Source organism: Mixophyes fleayi, chromosome 4 (assembly GCF_038048845.1).
Source record: "Mixophyes fleayi isolate aMixFle1 chromosome 4, aMixFle1.hap1, whole genome shotgun sequence".
In the NCBI taxonomy this organism is placed as follows: Eukaryota; Metazoa; Chordata; class Amphibia; order Anura; family Limnodynastidae; genus Mixophyes; species Mixophyes fleayi.
The window spans coordinates 12,892,578-12,916,518 of record NC_134405.1 but is presented as its reverse complement, the minus strand read 5'-3'; the positions used below and the strand labels follow the sequence as shown (position 1 = coordinate 12,916,518).

The 23,941-nt window shown below is 39.0% G+C and overlaps 1 protein-coding gene across 1 annotated transcript in view; it reads right to left on the bottom strand.

Annotated features, from left to right (window-relative positions):
* LOC142151056 (uncharacterized) overlaps nt 1-23,778 on the bottom strand; it is a 60,385-nt gene extending 36,607 nt beyond the window's left edge. The window contains exons 1-6 of the mRNA XM_075206348.1: nt 23,717-23,778; nt 8,292-8,367; nt 8,086-8,174; nt 7,635-7,746; nt 2,804-4,142; nt 1,434-1,472 (exon numbers count right to left, since the gene is read on the bottom strand). Of these exons, the coding sequence (XP_075062449.1) occupies nt 1,434-1,472; nt 2,804-4,142; nt 7,635-7,746; nt 8,086-8,174; nt 8,292-8,322 (1,610 nt within the window). The 5' untranslated portion in view covers nt 8,323-8,367; nt 23,717-23,778. The remainder of the gene's footprint in view (nt 1-1,433; nt 1,473-2,803; nt 4,143-7,634; nt 7,747-8,085; nt 8,175-8,291; nt 8,368-23,716) is intronic.
* Between the last annotated feature and the right edge of the window lie 163 nt (nt 23,779-23,941).

The following is a 23,941-nucleotide window of genomic DNA, read 5'->3' as shown; positions in this document are numbered from 1 at the left end:
TTTTTTGTCTTTCATTTTCAATTGAAAACGTTGAGTTTTCAGTAAGATTACCACTGCTAACTACTTTCTTATATACTTTTACTTACTTTCGGAATTGCCAATAGAGATGACTCACAAAATTAAAAAAAAAAACAGAAATCATGTGCAGCCTTCACCCCCAAAGCCATCTTTCTCTCCCTGGTGTGACTAATGGTAGCCAGAGGCTATTTGCCAGCAGTGCTTTTAAGTTTTTATAGCAAACAAAAAGTTGCTTTTATCTCTAATCTATAATGGGGAATATAAAAAAATACATATTTCTGTAGCTGAATACCGATGGGATTCTCAGTTTGTATCCTTTTATAGTAATTATCAGTTCTTCTTACATACAACTAATTTTCACCTCCAACTGATAATGAATGGAGTCTGGTTTCATTACTAATAGTGCCTACTCATTAATAAGTAGGATTGTTTACTTTATGTTTTTAATTGTGTCAATAAAAATATTTATTTTTAAGTACAAATTGGTTGGTTGGTCCTCATTATAGGTTAGAGATAAAAGAGCCTTTATGTTTACTATAATTTATCTTTCTTCATTATGGATTAGGACACACTAACCCCGTAAAAGGCAGCTTTATTATCTTCTCCTATATGTGTTATTTCCATACCCTTCTTCTTGATGGTACACTTGTATATTTTTATCTTGCAAAGACGAGGGTTTTTTTTAGCAATATAGATAGTAAACGGGTATTAGGAGTAATTAGATGTTCCTCTATTTATGCATTGTTCATCTTCTGTAGTGCCCAATTAGTTTCGCCTACCTAATGTCTGGGAATTGTTCTTTTATTCCGATTAAGATTTTGCTGTTTCAATTCACACTTCTTTTAGTGGTTTCTTCTAAAACAGTAAGCTGTCAACATCATTAGGATAGTCCATATTGTGGTCTTTGTCAAAATCATGGTAGTCAGGACAGGGTGGCTAATGCAGTGGCTGGTGGGCAATGAGCAATATGGACCCCTTGTTCATTGTATAGTGACTCTAGTGAGATGACATGTTTGTTGCTGCTTGGGAATCAACTTTGTTTAACCATCGACACAAACAAAATGGCTAACACGATCCCCTTTCCAGCACTAAGGCAACTTGTCATTTTTTGATAAGGGACTGACCGCTTTATTTAGCCTCCTTCTAAACACAATTAGCCCAGCATACAATACTCTCTGGGTGGTGTGACCATTTAACCGTGTCCATACAGAGTTGAAGTAGTCTCTTAATAATAAATTGAGATATTCGGATGTTCCCAAGACCTGTGTTGTCTGCCAAGATTTTTAACTAACTACATGGTGGCAATGAAGATCCCTGGTGCATTTTAGTGATTGATTTCTTCCCATAATAAAGGTAATTGGGGTGTACATGGTTTAAGAGGACAACAACAACTGATGCAGGTACATAGTGAAAACACATGCATGGAATGATTTTTAAGTGAAACTTTTTGGCATCTAGTGAAAAGCCTTTGAGGACATCAAAATATGTAACTGAAGTCATGTTGTGCACTTCCCCCACACGCTCTGTTTGAGTCCTGTGAAGGACTAAAGATGTATATTTTTAATTATGAATAAAGATTACAAACATTTTAAAATTGTCAAACTTTTGACTCCAGCGTGACCCTTCCTAGCATACATCTCAATGAAATCATCTTTAATATATGAGTGTTGGGAGTATGAAGCATGTACATTATTTTATAATAAAAAGACTGTCAGCCTTCAGTTTCCTGTGAACCACATCATGTTAACACCATTTGATATGTCCAATATGTAAAGGAAAGGAACCATCAGCATGTCAATTAAACCAATGTCTATCTGAATTGAGTTCAAAGAGAAGGCAAAAGAGGTTCTTCCTGGCAAGAAGGCACATGAGGAATCTTCTTAACCTAACCAGAGAATTTCTGGAGCCACTGGGTGTAAATTAAGAACTTTAAAAATGTAACTTCATTAAGCATTTAATTATACACAAATACCACTATTTAGTGGTACATACATAAGTATATAGTATAACCATATTCTGCTTTTGGGAGCTAAGAAGCACATGGAGAAAAATAAAACTATCAAAATCCTGCTTACTATTTTATGTCAATGTCGACTTTTTCTAGTTTAAAGGTGCTTTTCTGTAATCAGTGTGCCTGGAAGGTACAAAAGGGGTCACATTTAAAAATATAGGGTAAGGTCTGGCCTCTGAAACCAGTAAGTATGTGAAAAGTGCAAAAGATACTGCATCTACCTGATAATCTGGGAAAATTCTCTCCACCCTATGAACGTCATTTAAATATATTGCGCCCCTCCTCCAGGACAAAATCTTGTTTCTCATGTGAGAGAAATACAAGGTGCACGAGAGAGAACATATTCAGCAAGCTATGGCCAGAAGTGCTTAGCTCCTCCTATGAGGAGCACCCTGCATACAGAAACTGAATTACAAAGCCACACATGTAACTGTATTAACGGATGTGTTTATACAATAGCAGCAACATGGCATCAAAAAATTGCACATGCAGTGTGATAGTAACACAGATTACTGAACGAATTATATAAACCATGTCACATCATAAATTATCACCAAACATTATTACTTTTCTCTTGTAGGAATTCTCTGATGTTCAAGAAGATGATTTTGTTGTAAAACTTTGGTTTCTGAGCTGTGCGAGTTCTCTGATGTCAAATATGTTGTGATCGGTGTATAAAACGTTTCCAATACTCTAAACATGTAAATGATTGCTCACCTGTGACTTTTCTGATGTCTACTAAGATTTGATTTGTGTGTAAAACATTTCCCACACTCAGAACATGGAAATGGTGGCTCACCTGTGTGAGTTCTCTGATGTGCAAGAAGATGTGATTTAAGTGTAAAATTTTTCCAGCACTCAGAACATGAAAATGGTTTCTCACCTGTGTGACTTCTCTGATGTACAACAAGATTTGACTTATGTGAAAAATATTTCCCACACTCAGAACATGAAAATGGTTTCTCACCTGTGTGAGTCAACTGATGTGAAACAAGACATGATTTTCGTGCAAACAATTTCCCACACTCCGTGCATGAAAATGGTTTCTCACCTGTGTGAGTCAACTGATGTGAAACAAGATATGATTTTCGTGCAAACAATTTCCCACACTCCGAACATGAAAATGGTTCCTCGCCTGTGTGACATCTCTGATGATCAACAAGAGACACTTTATATCTAAAACATTCTCCACACTGAGAACATGAAAATGGTTTCTCACCTGTGTGACCTCTCTGATGATCAACAAGAGACACTTTATATCTAAAACATTCTCCACACTCAGAACATGAAAATGGTTTCTCACCTGTGTGAGTTCTCTGATGTATAACAAGTTGAAATTTATGTGGAAACCATTTCCCACACTCGGAGCATGGAAATGGTTTCTCACCTGTGTGAGTTTTATGATGTGCAACAAGATGTGATGAATATGTAAAATGTTTCCCACACTCAGAACATAAAAATGGTTTCTCACCTGTGTGACTTCTCTGATGTGCAACAAGATATGAATTATATGTAAAACGTTTCCCACACTCAGAACATGAAAATAGTTTCTCGCCTGTGTGATTTCTCTGATGTCGGTAAAGATTCGATTTACGTGGAAAACATTTCCCACACTCAGAACACACAAATGGTTTCTCACCTGTGTGAATTATCTGATGTACAACAAGATCTGATTTACGCGTAAAACATTTCCCACACTCAGAACATGAAAATGGTTTCTCACCTGTGTGAATTATCTGATGTACAACTAGATATGATTTTCGTGCAAAACATTTCCCACACTCAGAACATGAAAATGGCTTCTCACCTGTGTGAATTCTCATATGTATACTAACATATGATTTATGTGTAAAACATTTGTTACACTCAGAACAGGAAAATGTTGTATCACTTCCATGAGCTGTACTGTGTGTAGCAATATCCGAGTTATCTTTAGAGCATTCCTTAACAGTACAGGAATCAGATGATATATTTGCATTGTAAAGTACTAGATCTATATTTCGGTTATTGCAGTTTTCTTCTGAAGAATCTTGCATGATGTTTTCATCTTCTATTTTAAATTCTGGAGAGAAAATTAGATGTCCCTCCGAGGTCATTGTGCGTTTGGAACCATCTGTCGGAAAATAAAAGTTATAAACATTTTAGATCTAGCTAGAATCCCTTAGATTGTACGCTCCTTTGAGCAGGGTATTCTCTCCTCCTGTCTTCACCACTGTTAACTCTGCTCTCCAGCTACTTAGCCCTCCTCCTTGAGGACCCTCTTTCCCGCGTCCCCTCTCGCTCCCTCCTCTCCCCTCTAGGGGTCTCCCTGTCATCCGTGCCTTCCCTCTTGGACTCCGTCGTTGGCGGACCTTCCCCTCTCCCCTCCTCCGCCCCTCTAGCGGTGCTTTGAGCTCACTGAGTTACTGTGATTATTGTTTACTGTACTGTGCTGTCTCACCTCATATTGTAATCTCGTTTGTCCCTGTACGGCGCTACGGACACCTAGTGGCGCCCTATAAATAAAAATTAATAATAATAATGATAGCTATCATTTATCTAAAACATTCTAGAAAATTAGTTAAAATCTGACTGGTTACAGCTCCACTTTTCCATTTTCGAAGGTTTGATATATTTCCCCCCTTGTCACTGAGGGACAGATTATAATTTCTCAAAATGCTATTTATGATGTTCAATTTAAGTTGGATATTAAGAACACTCTATTACAGGCATTCTGCCTCCCGATACGCGGAGTTCCGCAGGGAGGAGAAGGCTACTTACGGCAATATCTCCCGCGGCTAGGAAATCAGCTCTCCATATGTGTATTCAGAAGTCTCCTTCAACAGTCGACTTGTTTAAGGAAAAAATGTATTTTCTCCTACGGATGGATTGGCTGGAGGCATCCCTCCAGAAGGGAACATTAACTCGTAAAATCTTTGAAATCTGGGAAAGTTATATTAACATCCTACCCACCCCACTGAGAGTGCAGCTCTGTGACTGTTTCTACCAGACGCTTTGGTTTGAAACCAGAGTATTTCTCCAAGACTCTCCAATCTCCATATAGGAGACTAATGTAAGCCTTCTTCTTCTTTTCTGGCTTTTCTGCACCTTGATGTTTTTTGGTAGTTATTTGGTATGGAATGGAGAGATTGCGGTTTTCTGTTTGCTCTCGACCCTGGGGGATATTACAATTACAATGTCCTGCAAAATTATAAAGTTAACTATGCTAAAAATTCATAACCTATCTTTGCTGGGAATATCTGTATTTTAGAAAATTAAGATGTTATCGCTGTAGACAAGAAGAAGACCCAACATGGACAAGTCTCCCTGATTGCTCCAACAAAATATGTAATACTATATATGTTCATGTCTGTTAATTGTACCTGAAAATGACTGTTAATATGTAACAGCTATTATTGTGCTATATGTATCCGAACTTCTTCAATAAAAAATGTTTTTAAAAAAAAAAAAAAAAAAAAGAACACTCTATTGCAAATAGTACAAATAGAAAATATGACACTTGAACAGACAAAACACTGGCTTAAAATATAACGCAACCCCATTACCGAGCACATTGCACAGATCCAGCCATAGTGACATGCTGATTGTACAACAGCACCGAAAATTCAAAGTTTGAAACATAGAATTTGATGGCAGATAAGAACTGCTTGGCCCATCTAGTCCTATTTTTTTAAATCTATGGTAACCTCAAACCCTATTTGATCCTTATTTCTTCATAATGATGTCCTTATGTCTATCCCAAGCATATTTACCACCTCTGATGGGAGACTATTCCACTTATCCACTACCCTTTATGTGAAGCAGTTTTTCCTCATATTTCCTCTGAACCTACTTCCCCCCAATGTCAGTTCATGTCCTCGTGTTCTAATAATTCTGTTCCTTTGAAGAATGTTTCCCTCCGGTACTTTGTTAAAACCCCTGATATATTTGAAAGCTTCTATCAAGTCCCCCCTTTTCCTTCTTTGCTCCAAACATTGCATATCAGGATATTTTAGTCATTTGTCCCTAGGTGGACAATGACATCCACCTCCCCATCTTTTCTTGCTGCCTTCATGATTTTTAGCATGCGCTCTTTATCCCTTGGAGCTGTGGCACCTTACTCGTCTCTCCACTTCAGTAGCGTTTCCCAGATGTACGTCTCTTATAATGGAATCACTCAAAAGAAGTGTAGTTCTTTTTGGAGTTTTCAGTTTCCTGTTCCTATAGCTAGTAGAAGTCCCCATATCATGTTGTGCATTACCTATATTATGTGTACATTGCAGACCTGCAAGAGCAGCATATGAGTATTGCAATGTCACAGCTTGTGGAATGTGTCTGCGTCCTCTGGAAAGCTCCACCTAACGCATTACATCCACTGCACTAGACCAAACATTGAATGAGATGTTATTGGTAGTGACAGTATTTGTGAACCTGTTTCTGTAGTCTAACTCAAGTGATTTGTGAGTTTGAAAAATAATCAGGTAACTATGCACGATTTTTCACTTTAGGATGCAAGCTACTCCAATGAGTCTTCTGCCTATTTATGTATAATCTCATAGATTGGTGAGTAACATGTCCTAAGCATATACAATGCCCAGCCAATATCATAGGACAGGAAGCGTCATTTTCCTGTGTCGTTGCCCATCCAGACACTGCCCTCACACGTACTGGAGCCTTAGAAGTAGAGTAGACCTGGGCTAAAGTAGCAGCAAATCCTATCAATGTGGAAGCATAGGTAGCAGAAGAAAACAGTGAAACAGCCTCTATATCTCCCTCTGGTCAACCTCAGGTAGCATAGTACCGCTGCCAGGGTCATGCTTCTAATGTAGGCTGAAGCTTTGGTTTGGATATGCATTGACAGGGAAGTAAAGAAGTGGAGTAATGTATGAAATAGCAACACAGAATGATGAGGACACAGAGTGGAGGAGAGTAAAAGGGCAGAGTAGGAAAATGGAACATCAAAATGTGGGGGGGGGGGGGGGGAAGCACAAGGGAAGAGCAGAAGAGACAAAGAAGAAAATGAAGACAACAGTACAGAGAATTCAAGCACAGAGATTGAAGGAAGATATTGTGCAATGACTGGCGAGAGGTTATAGTTCTGTGTGTGAGAAGGTGCTTTTTGTGTGATGTGTTCATTGTGATGAGCTCTGTGTTATGTTAGGGAGAGGAGAATTACCTTCTATGTTTTAGAAGGTAATATTACAGTATTAGCATACACATATTAAGAATACAACATCCAGCTATGATTACACAAGGAAGATAACAAGCAATGTCACATGTGGCAGTGCACAGGCAGGATCACAGGTACATGGGTAATGTCACAAAGGGTTCCATCCAGGTGACTGTGATTTAATTACTATAGTAATGTCCCTTTGATGTTTGAGTATCACCAGTGTGTGTGAGGAGGAGACTGGTCAGATCTCTGGGCTTGTAGTATAGATTGACATGATGTGAGGAGGAGACCAAGAGTCTATTAGTAGCTAATGGATCCTGACTCCTCCAATGGACAGATACTTTTTCCTCATTAGTTTATACAGATAGAGCAGGGTGTAGAATAAGAGATTGTTGTAGTGACTGAACAAGGAGACTTTGTGACTCTTTTCTGTAACAGTTGTTTCTTACTCACCTGTGCTGATATCTGTAGGGATCTCCTCCTCTTTACACTGCTCTCCACCTCTCACATACGTCTCTTCTTCTCCCTCTGTATCTTCTACCTTCATATTAGTCAGGTCTTTGACCTATATAACCCATAAAACAATAAAATAAAACCTAAATGATGTCCGATTTCATGAATTAAGATTAATAATCAACAAACATTAACAATTGTCATTTTGTCTCAGAGCAGAGAAAATGATTTTAAAAAAAAAAGGGGTAAAAATTAAAACACTGAGCTACAATACCTAATGTCACAGTGTCCCCCAATGACATGACAGAGAAATAACACTTTAATAATGTCTGGTTTCGTTAACGGAGATTAAACAGAAGTATATCAGTGTATAAGACCCCGACAGCTGCTCTACAGCTCACACAGTGAAAAGTCACATTGGTATTCTGGCGAGACCCTCAGTTCCATCTACCTGATACTCCTGCTGGATACTGTGATCTTCTTCTGTAAAATCCTGTGAATAAAGAGGATGGGGACATCTTTCTGGGGTATTCCTGTTATCTGTAGAAGACACATAGTGAGTGAATACATTGTAGATAGATAATGATCAGATAATGTGTGTATCTACATGGCATTCAAATCTGCTCTGTCCATTACAATAAATTAGTCACCTCTTACCAGGTAATGTAAGGGGCCAGTGATTCTCCATCACGTCCTTGTACAGACCCTTGTGTCCTTCTAAATTCTCCCTCTCCTGCATAGAGAAATAAGACAGTAATATCCTGACACCTTATGGAAACCTGGCACACACAAAAATACTCTCATTCGGGCAATTCTGTGAAAACATGAAGCAGTTCCTTTGGTTTTCATCTTGGAAAAGCAAACAAATTGCCTCAATAATAAATGTTTTTGATCCTGGGGGCATGCTACTTATCTTTCAGCAACTCAAAGCAGGGGAAAATGCAGCACGGTGGCTAAGTGGTTAGCACTTCTGCCTCACAGCACTGGGGTCATGAGTTTGATTCCCGACCATACCCTTATCTGTGTGGAGTTTGTATGTTCTCCCCGTGTTTGCGTGGGTTTCCTCCGGGTGCTCCGGTTTCTCCCGCACTCCAAAACGTACTAGTAGGTTAATTGGCTGCTATCAAAATTGACCCTAGTTTGTGTTTCTGTCTGTCTGTTTGTGTGTTAGGGAATTTAGACTGTAAGCTCCAATGGGGCAGGGATTGATGTGAGTGAGTTCTCCGTACAGAATTCCGCTGCGGAATTAGTGGCGCTATATAAATAAATGATGATGATGATGATTTGTAGAGGGGGTTTCCATACCATGCTGCCAGTGGGCGTGACAAACATACATGGGGGCGTAGCTATAATTTTAGATAGTGCTTGGCTGCTCTCCAACTCTTCCTATCCCCATAAGATACATGGGCAATGCTGCGTGCACTTCTGTTAGGTGCACACCTCTCTACCTTTTCAAGCAAAGCCGTGTGAAGAGGGGGCTTTGTTTGGACGCCATTGCGGCTTGACGTGTCCAACACAAGCTCCAGAGTTACACGATATCAACCTGCAAACTCGACCACATGAGAGCAGATGGTGACCCAGCACAGTCCAGTGCTCATAATTTCAGCTTTTTCACACTGCTCTGGTGACCCGGACGCAATAAAAACACTCAAGCCTGTTTTTCCGCCACAAGATCTGTGACAGGGCTGATACTTCGCACTGTTTGGTGCGCCGTGTCTGGGAACTGGGACAACTCCAGACTTGCCTGCCCTGGCCCTCCCGTCCCACTGCATACGCCTCCCCTCAATGTGAAGCCGAGGAACCTGACTGCACTGCCTGCGCTTTCACTTCTACCTACTATAGCTCCACCGCTGGACCTGGCGGCTAATACAGGAGTCTTGCCCCGCTGAGAGTGACTTCCAGAACCACTGTTCCCGGTGATCAGTCGCCGTGTGTTGGTTGTTCCTCCAATCCATAATACCAGCCTGCTGTCACACTATCTCCAATGAGGCTTCGGAGTTGGTATGTTCTCCACGTGTTTGCGTGGGTTTCCTCCGGGTCCTCCGGTTTCCTCCCACACTCCAAAAACATACTGGAGGTTAATTGGCTGCTATCAAAATTGACCCTAGTCTCTCTGTCTGTCTATGTCTGTGTGTGAGTGTGTGTCTATATTAGGGAATTTAGACTGTAAGCCCCAATGGGGCAGGTACTGATGTGAGTGAGTTCTCTGTACAGCGCTGCAGAATTAGTGGCGCTATATAAATAAATGATGATGATTGGCTCAGAGGTAATCTGCCTTCCTGTTCACACTAGTCTGGTTTCCTGTAGTGGATGTCCTTTGCCTCTAACTGATTTGACAATCTGATTGCCCTGATCAGATTTCTCTTTGTGGAACTCTGCTACCACCCAGTGGTCATTTAATAGTATGACATTATCCTCACATTGCATTTACTGCTGAACTTTCAGTTTTGGTGGCACATTATTGTTATAACTTTCAACTTTGTAACTCTGAATTGAGCAACCAGATGTAGGCCTCTCATGAGCTCCTGACCTTGAGGGACCATGATACTTCTATTGGAGTGCACTCGTTTTTACACATGACCAGTCCCCTTTTTTCCATTCCCATCCTCCTCCTATTTTTTCTCCTTCCTTGGCATTTACATTTTTCCTTTTAATAGGAGGTTCGGAAGGGACAGAAAAAAAGACGAAGGAAAGCAAAGAAGGACCTTCACGGATACTAGATCTTATAAAGAAACCGCAGCCAATATGACCACTAAAGCTAAAAGGCAAAGCCCCAATATTTACAGCAGCTTCTGAGAAGACGGTGACTTCTTCACCACCAGTTGATCAACCTTGTTCTTCAAGTCGTCTCTCTTCCCTGGACATGAACATTGATCCTACAGTCCAGGCGGCTACCACTAATCTAGCACGACATTAAGTTACTTTCCAACAAGAACGTAGGAAAGCTATTGTCAAATTCAAATCAGACAGCAGCTCTCAGTTCTAGGACTAACACTCTTGAATCCAAAACTAATGATACTTGTCATGCTCAGGCGACCTTTGAACTAGAGCTAGCAATGCTTTGCACCGAGATGGATGCTGTGGAAGAGACACAAGAAAAAGAAAATAGATCATGATCAAATAATTTGAGGATTCGTCATGTACCAGAGTCTGTTTCACATTCTTCTCTGCCTGACTTCCTCTGTGGCCTCTTCAAACATCTACTCCCAGACCTCGCCGACAGATTGAGCCCTTATAGCTAAACCAGCCGCTGACCAACGGCTGCGAGACATCATAGCCCACCTTTATTATTACCAAAGAGAAGAAAAACTGCTCAGTGCAACTAGATCCGTCGACATGTTCGCAGGGAACTCTGTTCTTTATGCCAAATAATTACACCAAGGACAAGACATTCTCTCCAAGCTCAATATTCTTCCGGAGGCTGCCTTATCCCCAACACATAATAATGCCTCAAAACCTCGCAAAGACTCGGATCCTTTCTCATGTCTGGACCACGGTGGACCGTCGGCCTGCAAGAATCTCCAATGTACCAGACTGACTGGTAGATTTTGAAGGCTCCCCAAAATATTCACACTCTTTCGCTGACTCAGGTTCTCACACATCATGAACTTAGGATCCTTTGTTGATGGTTTCTGTTTTTTCCCGTTTACACTTGCCTACACACTATTCTTTCATGGGAGTAAGGACTCAGGCAAATCATTGCATGTCCTGTAAGTTTATAGTGGTTAAGGTCTGACTTGTTAGTATTTGTGTGGGGTCCCACCGATTTTCACATAACAAGCACTAGACAAACCAGCCGGGGTGGTTGGCACTATAGCAGGGCAACACGCAGCAGAGGTCCCCCCTGCCATAATGACAAACCAATCCCAGACTGTTCAGCGCTGGGCTGGATTCCCTAGGAAATGGGGTCCGTCTAAAAAAAACGAGTGGGCCCCCTTATAGGAATAACCAGCCCTGGGCGGTGAGTGTAGGGTAATAAACGGCGATTATATAGTTAAAAAGAACAAACAGACGTCATTTTGTTTTGTGGAACTACAAGTCCCAGCCAGCCAGGCTGCCATAAACAATGTGGGCATGCTGATGCTTGTATAACTACAAGCACCAGCATACCCATGGCAGCCAGGGCATGCTGGCACTTGGAGAACCACATGTGCCAACATGCCCTGACATCCAGGGCTGGCTGGGTCCTGTAGCTCCACACCCTGTTTCCAACCACCAAATTTTAATAAAAATAACAAAACCCCAATAAAAACAATAGACACCCTCATTAATACCACATAAATTTATTAAAAATATCAAAACCCCAAAATACTTACCAATCAGATTTCTTCTTCTTTCGTCAGCAGCTTTTAATCCAAAAATGCTTGAAAACCATGTCCTAAAAAAATCTGTATCCCAAAGTCCATGCTTGGAAAAATCTTCAATCTAGTGCTGGTTATCTTAAAATCAAGGGGGGGAGGGCACATTGTTTCCCCGATTTTTGCATAACCAGCAGTAGGCTGGCAGCACTAGGGTTAAAAGTGGCCAGGCAGGGGGCCCCAGGCTTCTTTTTTTTTTTTTTTTTTTTAAAAATATTTCTTTCTATTTTTACACTTTTGACAGCTGACAGACCTCCGGCTCTATAGGCAGAACAGTGTTACAGTGATGTGTTTAGTAAACACTAGAGATGGGCGGGCTCGGTTCCCCGAGATCCGAATCCATCCGAATTTCGCCTATTCAAGTACCGTCCATTCGGAATCGAAATTGAGGCAAAACATCATTGTGACGTATTCGTATTTCTGAGCTTGGTTTCGCGAGATTTGAAAAGCATAAATACCAGCCTCCACAGCAATCCATTGCCATTTGACAGAGTGAGAGAGTAGGGTTAGGTCACAGGCTATATTAGCGCAGGGTCAGAGCAATAATTGTACACATAACTTTTTCTATTCTATTCTATACAATTCTAATATTAATACCAATTGTGTTAGCAATTGTTAGAGCAGTAAGAGAGGAGGATGGAGGAGGTTTTTCAATTTTTGGCACTCCAAGTGCTTTTGAGGTGTCCCATATTCCCCAGTGTTTTACAGTAATTTTTCTGGCGGTCAAAAGTCATATTTGTCAGCAGTATCTATACAAGACAATATTTTGCACTACAAGTGTTTTGGGGTGTCCAATATTCCCCAGTGTGAAACAATAATTTTTCTGGTTGTCAAAAGTGATATTTGTCAGCATTATTTCTAAAAAAAAATTGCACTACAAGTGCTTTGGGCTCATTAAAATGGATTCAAAGCAGTCCACATATGAGCAGAATCAGCAACCAGGTTCTGTTACCAGTCCTGATGGTAGTGTTCCCGGTTCGTCATCTGGGAAAGGCGATGTAAAAGTACATATTCTTTTTAAATCAGGGAAAAAAACACACACCCCAAAAAAATTTACTGTGGTGAAGCGAAAAAGAAGTATAACTGAAGAAAAGTTAACTGCTGATGAAAAAAAAATTCCCAACATGCCATTCTACACACACAGTGGCAAATAAAGAATGAGGCCTTCGCCTTTCTCTATTAGTGGCAGATCCAAAAATGTTACCAAACCATCTTCTTGTACGGTCACTCGTAAGCAAGCAAGACCAAGTAATTTGGAGTCTAAAAGTGGTGCACAACTACTGTTATGCGTCAAAGCCGAGCTGCAAGAAATCAGTAAGGCATTAGAGGATAATGTATGCTCTGAATCAGAAATGACAACAATCCCTTGGGAGAGTCCATCCACCAGTGGTATGTCTAATCGTGAGCATTCTGTTAGTGACAGTGTACCCATAAAAAAGGGTCCTTTCAGCAGTTCTGCTGATGTGTGCCTGAACAGCCCGAGTGTAGCCGGTGATACACCAATTGAGGATGCCACTTTGGAATTAGAAGAGGATGAGGGGGGAGATTTGTGTAGGCGACGAGGGCACTAATGATGATGTTGATGATTATGATGCAGACAGATACCAAATTACCTTTCTCAATTTCTATTTATATTCTAGACTCTATAACGGCTGAATAGTTTTCTATTTTACTCCTAGTGGAGAGGGGGTCTGATGCAGACAGATACCAAACTACCGTGGTCCATTTATTTTTATATTCTAATTCTACAGTCTATGCAGGCTGGTTTTTTTCTATTCAACTACAAGTGGAGGGGAGGGGGCTATAGAGACAGAAACCAAACTGCCTTTGTCCATTTCAATTTATATTGTACAGTCTATAACGGCTGAATTTTTTTGTATTTACTACAAGTGGAGGGGGACCTAGAGAGACAGAAACCAAACTGCCTTTGTCCATTTCTTTACATATTTAACTATAAGTGTAGGGTGTAATATACACCCAAAGACGATGGCTGTATTGCCAATAGGCATAGATGGAGAGGACGACTATCAGGTTTGTGTGCAGAATTAAGGACGGCCTACCAGGGATTAAACTGTTTTCTTCCTAATTTATTAGCTTTAAAATGACCTTACTTATCCAAGAAACAGGTGGAGCACTAAATTAGGTTATTTTATGCCCAAAAACATTGATTTTTAAACAAAATTGCAAAACAAAACCAAGCAACACCAAAACCAAAACACGCATGGGCGATTTGGCAAAACCAAAACCAAAACACGACGGTAATCCAGATCCAAAACCAAAACACGGGGTCAGTGAGCATCTATAGTAAACACGCTGCTAGGATGCAGCGTGGTGTATGCAGCGATTTTTAAAGCAAACTCAGGAGAGTTTTCTTAATCGCAGCTTCATACATTTGAGAATTGTATAGCCAGAGTGGCAAACAGTCGGGACTTTGATATCTATCGATTTTGGAAATAGTGATTTTGACAGAAACACAACTTTACATGAAATCTCAGGTTCATACATCAGCAACTTTTAACTCTCCCGAGAAATTCACTGGATTTGCAAAATACTCTACTACTTAACTTGAGTGTTAATGTGCTTATTGTTAATCATTATGTCTTTGAATGATGCTTACCATTGAGCTCTGCAAAAATAAAGTCTTTACAATTTTTATTTTAAAAATATAGTGCAGCCACTGCAATCGTTACCTGTTGGGGTATAAACTTACAATATTATATTATATATTATTTATTATGCTGGCTTTATTATTCAGATAATATATTCTAACCATGCAAATAATCCCAGCATATAGTATCAATGTAATAAACAAAATGATAGAATAAGTACTACACGTATATCAAATTAAAAACACAAGAGCTTATCTAAAGATTTCTCCCTGCAGCTCCACTGTTCCAATTCAAGGGATACAGTCCAAGACAAGGATGGCTCCCAAACAAACTTTCCAATGGAGTAAACAACAGTAGGTCTGTACCATCAGGGGCCCCAACGAATTTTGCATTGGCCCATTGTTGGCTCTTAAGACTTCCTCTTGCCATTTTATTAAAATACTAGCTGAAATAACTGGCGTTGCCCATGTTTAAATCTTCAAATTAGTAAGTTATCAATGAGTTGGATGTAACGGTCAACATTTTGAAAATGATTAGCAACTTAGCAGCTCTTCCAACACACCCATTAGGTGACTGCCCAGTGTCGTTTATGTTTTTACATTAAATGTAATCCAAATCCATCCAGTGAAAGTCCCAGAACAGGCTCCCCGGGTCAAAAATCTGGTCAGAATACACCAACGGGACCTCAACCCCCTAGTATGTCTTCCGGAATGCAATCATACAGTCTGTGAAATTTTTGCCCAAATCGATCCAATGGATGGCTCAGAACAGGGTCCCTGGGTTCAAAGTTCTGCCCAGCGTACACCAACGGAAGTTCCGACTGAAACCTGAAACCTTCTAAAACGTGGCCAGGATCCAGTTGGACCACCTCACGTAGGCTTAATCACAAACAATGCAGGGGCGTCCGAATGCATGACCTGACAGATAGCCAAACCATATCCATCCAGTGCAATTGTAGGTTTTCCCTGACTCACAACAGGGTATGTGGTGGAGCAGGAGTATTACCGGGGGGGGGGGGGGGGGAGGGGGAGAAAGTGTGGTCCGCTTCTCTTCAGTCAGAGAAAAATGACAGGAAATGACTGTAAATGAAACTCGCTTTGTATTTAATCCACACAGAAGAGCAGATTCAGGAGTATAAAGCAGTGCCTCTCCAGCTGTGGCGGAACTATAAGTCCCAGCATGACTTGTTCCTTCCCCAGACTACCTCTTACCACCTCTGGCATGCTAGCTTCAACTGAACTACATTTACCATAATGCATCATGTCTGAACAGGGTCTGCTTGTGGCTGCCTGTTAACCATTCTCAGCTCGCACACTGCACTTACTATTCCTCCGACTACCCGGGTTACAAGGCTCAAGACAGCGCAACATCACAGGGGGCGGGGTCTACTGTGGGCAGGGTCTACTGTAGTTAGTGTCTCATAGCAAAAGGACCAGCGGCAGTATATCTTTTAAAAAAGAGACCATGTTAATCTCTAAACATCTCTATCATATATGGAATAAATCTCCTTGAATCTGTTTGCATTTTATAAGTGCCGTCTGCTTTCATACACACACACATATATATATATATATATATATATATATATATAAAAATATATCTATATGTATCTACTAAACACAGCACAGAGAGCATATCTGTGTAGCTGAACAGTATGAAAGAATATAGCAAGCCTCACATATCACTGTACAGACCCCTCTCCTCTATATAATAATAACATGATATAATACACAGTGTGTGCTGGGAGCTGTCTTATTCCTCCTCATATATCATTGTACAGACCCCTCTCCTCTATAGAATAATAACATAATATAATATGGATATAATACAGTGTGCTGGGAGCTGTCTTATTCCTCCTAATATATCACTGTATAGACCCCTCTCCACTATATAATAATAACATAATATAATATTGATATAATACACAGTGTGTGCTGGGATCTGTCTTATTCCTCCTCATAAATCACTGTACAGACCCCTCTCCTCTATATAATAATAACATAATATAATATTGATATAATACACAGTGTGTGCTGGGATCTGTCTTATTCCTCCTCATATATCACTGTACAGACCCCTCTCCTCTATATAATAATAACATAATATAATATTGATATAATACACAGTGTGTGCTGGGATCTGTCTTATTCCTCCTCATAAATCACTGTACAGACCCCTCGCCTCTATATAATAATAACATAATATAATATTGATATAATACACAGTGTGTGCTGGGATCTGTCTTATTCCTCCTCATATCACTGTACAGACCCCTCTCCTCTATATAATAATAACATAATATAATATGTATATAATACACAGTGTGTGCTGGGAGCTGTCTTATTCCTCCTCATATATCACTGTACAGACCCCTCTCCTCTATATAATAACATAATATAATATGGATATAATACACAGTGTGTGCTGGGAGCTGTCTTATTCCTCCTCATTAATCACTGTACAGACCCCTCCCCTCTATATAATAACAACATAATATGGATATAATACACAGTGTGTGCTGAGAGCTGTCTTATTCCTCTTCATATATCACTATGCAGACCCCTCCCCTCTAAATAATAATAACATAATATAATATGGATATAATACACACTGTGTGCTGAGAGCTGTCTTATTCCTCTTCATATATCACTATGCAGACCCCTCTCCTCTATATAATAATAACATAATATAATATGTATATAATACACAGTGTGTGCTGGGAGCTGTCTTATTCCTCCTCATATATCAATGTACAGACCCCTCTCTATATAATAACATAATATAATATGGATATAATACACAGTGTGTGCTGGGATCTGTCTTATTCCTCCTCATATATCACTGTACAGACCCCTCTCCTCTATATAATAATAATATAATATAATATGGATATAATACAGTGTGTGCTGGGAGCTGTCTTATTCCTCTTCATATATCACTGTACAGACCCCTCCTCTATATAATAATAACATAATATATTATGGATATAATACACAGTGTGTGCTGGGATCTGTCTTATTCCTCCTCATATATCACTGTACAGACCCCTCTCCTCTATATAATAATAACATAATATAATATTGATATAATACACAGTGTGTGCTGGGATCTGTCTTATTCCTCCTCATAAATCACTGTACAGACCCCTCTCCTCTATATAATAATAACATAATATAATATTGATATAATACACAGTGTGTGCTGGGATCTGTCTTATTCCTCCTCATATCACTGTACAGACCCCTCTCCTCTATATAATAATAACATAATATAATAAGGATATAATACACAGTGTGTGCTGGGAGCTGTCTTATTCCTCTTCATATATCACTGTACAGACCCCTCCCCTCTATATAATAATAATAAAATAATATGGATATAATACACAGTGTGTGCTGGGAGCTGTCTTATTCCTCTTCATATATCACTGTACAGACCCCTCTCCTCTATATAATAATAACATAATATAATATGTATATAATACACAGTGTGTGCTGGGAGCTGTCTTATTCCTCCTCATATATCACTGTACAGACCCCTCTCCTCTATATAATAACATAATATAATATGGATATAATACACAGTGTGTGCTGGGAGCTGTCTTATTCCTCCTCATTAATCACTGTACAGACCCCTCCCCTCTATATAATAATAACAACATAATATGGATATAATACACAGTGTGTGCTGAGAGCTGTCTTATTCCTCTTCATATATCACTATGCAGAACCCTCCCCTCTATATAATAATAACATAATATAATATGGATATAATACACAGTGTGTGCTGAGAGCTGTCTGCTTCCTCCTCATATATCACTGTACAGACCCCTCTCCTCTATATAATAATAACATAATATAATATGGATATAATACACAGTGTGTGCTGAGAGCTGTCTTATTCCTCTTCATATATCACTATGCAGACCCCTCTCCTCTATATACTAATAACATAATATAATATGTATATAATACACAGTGTGTGCTGGGAGCTGTCTTATTCCTCCTCATATATCAATGTACAGACCCCTCTCTATATAATAACATAATATAATATGGATATAATACACAGTGTGTGCTGGGATCTGTCTTATTCCTCCTCATATATCACTGTACAGACCCCTCTCCTCTATATAATAATAACATAATATAATATGGATATAATACACAGTGTGTGCTGAGAGCTGTCTTATTCCTCTTCATATATCACTATGCAGACCCCTCCCCTCTATATAATAATAACATAACATAATATGGATATAATACAGTGTGTGCTGGGAGCTGTCTTATTCCTCCTCATATATCACTGTACAGACCCCTCTCCTCTATATAATAACATAATATAATATGGATATAATATACAGTGTGTGCTGGGAGCTGTCTTATTCCTCCTCATATATCACTGTACAGACCCCTCTCCTCTATATAATAATAACATAATATAATATGGATATAATATACAGTGTGTGCTGCGAGCTGTCTTATTCCTCTTCATATATCACTGTACAGACCCCTCTCCTCTATATGATAATAACATAATATAATATGGATATAATATACAGTGTGTGCTGCGAGCTGTCTTATTCCTCCTCATATATCACTGTACAGACCCCTCTCCTCTATATAATAATAATATAATATAATATGGATATAATACACAGTGTGTGCTGGGAGCTGTCTTATTCCTCCTCATATATCACTGTACAGACCCCTCTCCTCTATATAATAATAATATAATATAATATGGATATAATACACAGTGTGTGCTGGGAGCTGTCTTATTCCTCTTCATATATCACTGTACAGACCCCTCTCCTCTATATAATAATAACATAATATAATATGTATATAATACACAGTGTGTGCTGGGAGCTGTCTTATTCCTCCTCATATATCACTGTACAGACCCCTCTCCTCTATATAATAACATAATATAATATGGATATAATACACAGTGTGTGCTGGGAGCTGTCTTATTCCTCCTCATTAATCACTGTACAGACCCCTCCCCTCTATATAATAATAACAACATAATATGGATATAATACACAGTGTGTGCTGAGAGCTGTCTTATTCCTCTTCATATATCACTATGCAGAACCCTCCCCTCTATATAATAATAACATAATATAATATGGATATAATACACAGTGTGTGCTGAGAGCTGTCTGCTTCCTCCTCATATATCACTGTACAGACCCCTCTCCTCTATATAATAATAACATAATATAATATGGATATAATACACAGTGTGTGCTGAGAGCTGTCTTATTCCTCTTCATATATCACTATGCAGACCCCTCTCCTCTATATACTAATAACATAATATAATATGTATATAATACACAGTGTGTGCTGGGAGCTGTCTTATTCCTCCTCATATATCAATGTACAGACCCCTCTCTATATAATAACATAATATAATATGGATATAATACACAGTGTGTGCTGGGATCTGTCTTATTCCTCCTCATATATCACTGTACAGACCCCTCTCCTCTATATAATAATAACATAATATAATATGGATATAATACACAGTGTGTGCTGAGAGCTGTCTTATTCCTCTTCATATATCACTATGCAGACCCCTCCCCTCTATATAATAATAACATAACATAATATGGATATAATACAGTGTGTGCTGGGAGCTGTCTTATTCCTCCTCATATATCACTGTACAGACCCCTCTCCTCTATATAATAACATAATATAATATGGATATAATACACAGTGTGTGCTGGGAGCTGTCTTATTCCTCCTCATTAATCACTGTACAGACCCCTCCCCTCTATATAATAATAACAACATAATATGGATATAATACACAGTGTGTGCTGAGAGCTGTCTTATTCCTCTTCATATATCACTATGCAGAACCCTCCCCTCTATATAATAATAACATAATATAATATGGATATAATACACAGTGTGTGCTGAGAGCTGTCTGCTTCCTCCTCATATATCACTGTACAGACCCCTCTCCTCTATATAATAATAACATAATATAATATGGATATAATACACAGTGTGTGCTGAGAGCTGTCTTATTCCTCTTCATATATCACTATGCAGACCCCTCTCCTCTATATACTAATAACATAATATAATATGTATATAATACACAGTGTGTGCTGGGAGCTGTCTTATTCCTCCTCATATATCAATGTACAGACCCCTCTCTATATAATAACATAATACATACTTGCCAACTCTCCCGGAATGTCCGGGAGACTCCCGCATTTTGTGAGAGTCTCCCGGACTCCCGGGCGAGTGTGACAATCTCCCGAATTCTGCCCACTTCACTAGGAAGTGCCCCACTTCCTAGTGAAGTGGGCAGAATTAGATCCCAAACGCCGCGATTCCCGGTGAATCGCGGCGTTTGGCCCCGCCCCCGCTGTCAAATGACGCAATTTGCGTCATGACGTCACAGGGGGCGGGGCCGAAATGACGCGTTTTCGGCCACCCCGCCCCTTCACGCCCCCCTCCACTGGCTGGCTCCCGGAAGGGAGCTGAAGAAAGTAGGTAAGTATGACATAATATAATATGGATATAATACACAGTGTGTGCTGGGATCTGTCTTATTCCTCCTCATATATCACTGTACAGACCCCTCTCCTCTATATAATAATAACATAATATAATATGGATATAATACACAGTGTGTGCTGAGAGCTGTCTTATTCCTCTTCATATATCACTATGCAGACCCCTCCCCTCTATATAATAATAACATAACATAATATGGATATAATACAGTGTGTGCTGGGAGCTGTCTTATTCCTCCTCATATATCACTGTACAGACCCCTCTCCTCTATATAATAACATAATATAATATGGATATAATATACAGTGTGTGCTGGGAGCTGTCTTATTCCTCCTCATATATCACTGTACAGACCCCTCTCCTCTATATAATAATAACATAATATAATATGGATATAATATACAGTGTGTGCTGCGAGCTGTCTTATTCCTCTTCATATATCACTGTACAGACCCCTCTCCTCTATATGATAATAACATAATATAATATGGATATAATATACAGTGTGTGCTGCGAGCTGTCTTATTCCTCCTCATATATCACTGTACAGACCCCTCTCCTCTATATAATAATAATATAATATAATATGGATATAATACACAGTGTGTGCTGGGAGCTGTCTTATTCCTCCTCATATATCACTGTACAGACCCCTCTCCTCTATATAATAATAATATAATATAATATGGATATAATACACAGTGTGTGCTGGGAGCTGTCTTATTCCTCTTCATATATCACTGTACAGACCCCTCTCCTCTATATAATAATAACATAATATAATATGTATATAATACACAGTGTGTGCTGGGAGCTGTCTTATTCCTCCTCATATATCACTGTACAGACCCCTCTCCTCTATATAATAACATAATATAATATGGATATAATACACAGTGTGTGCTGGGAGCTGTCTTATTCCTCCTCATTAATCACTGTACAGACCCCTCCCCTCTATATAATAATAACAACATAATATGGATATAATACACAGTGTGTGCTGAGAGCTGTCTTATTCCTCTTCATATATCACTATGCAGAACCCTCCCCTCTATATAATAATAACATAATATAATATGGATATAATACACAGTGTGTGCTGAGAGCTGTCTGCTTCCTCCTCATATATCACTGTACAGACCCCTCTCCTCTATATAATAATAACATAATATAATATGGATATAATACACAGTGTGTGCTGAGAGCTGTCTTATTCCTCTTCATATATCACTATGCAGACCCCTCTCCTCTATATACTAATAACATAATATAATATGTATATAATACACAGTGTGTGCTGGGAGCTGTCTTATTCCTCCTCATATATCAATGTACAGACCCCTCTCTATATAATAACATAATATAATATGGATATAATACACAGTGTGTGCTGGGATCTGTCTTATTCCTCCTCATATATCACTGTACAGACCCCTCTCCTCTATATAATAATAACATAATATAATATGGATATAATACACAGTGTGTGCTGAGAGCTGTCTTATTCCTCTTCATATATCACTATGCAGACCCCTCCCCTCTATATAATAATAACATAACATAATATGGATATAATACAGTGTGTGCTGGGAGCTGTCTTATTCCTCCTCATATATCACTGTACAGACCCCTCTCCTCTATATAATAACATAATATAATATGGATATAATATACAGTGTGTGCTGGGAGCTGTCTTATTCCTCCTCATATATCACTGTACAGACCCCTCTCCTCTATATAATAATAACATAATATAATATGGATATAATATACAGTGTGTGCTGCGAGCTGTCTTATTCCTCTTCATATATCACTGTACAGACCCCTCTCCTCTATATGATAATAACATAATATAATATGGATATAATATACAGTGTGTGCTGCGAGCTGTCTTATTCCTCCTCATATATCACTGTACAGACCCCTCTCCTCTATATAATAATAATATAATATAATATGGATATAATACACAGTGTGTGCTGGGAGCTGTCTTATTCCTCCTCATATATCACTGTACAGACCCCTCTCCTCTATATAATAATAATATAATATAATATGGATATAATACACAGTGTGTGCTGGGAGCTGTCTTATTCCTCCTCATATATCACTGTACAGACCCCTCTCCTCTATATAATAATAACATAATATAATATGTATATAATACACAGTGTGTGCTGGGAGATGTCTTATTCCTCCTCATATATCACTGTACAGACCCCTCTTCTCTATATAATAATAATATAATATAATATGGATATAATACACAGTGTGTGCTGGGAGCTTCTTATTCCTCCTCATATATCACTGTACAGACCCCTCTCCTCTATATAATAATAATATAATATAATATGGATATAATACACAGTGTGTGCTGGGTGCTGTCTTATTCCTCCTCATATATCACTGTACAGACCCCTCTTCTCTATATAATAATAATATAATATAATATGGATATAATACACAGTGTGTGCTGGGAGATGTCTTATTCCTCCTCATATATCACTGTACAGACCCCTCTCCTCTATATAATAATAATATAATATAATATGGATATAATACAATACCTGTGAATGTGCCACGTTCTAAACCACATATAGGGGAAGCTGGAGACAGTGACCACGCCCCCTCCGCAGCGTCAGAACATAGCAAATTTCATGCTGTTAAACCATTACAGTGTATAGGAGACTACAACAAAATGGCCGCCGTTAAACGGAAGCGAGGACACAAATAGAAGATTTGATTTGAATCTAGTGAATAAATTGTTTCAAGTCATAGTTTCGGCTAATTAA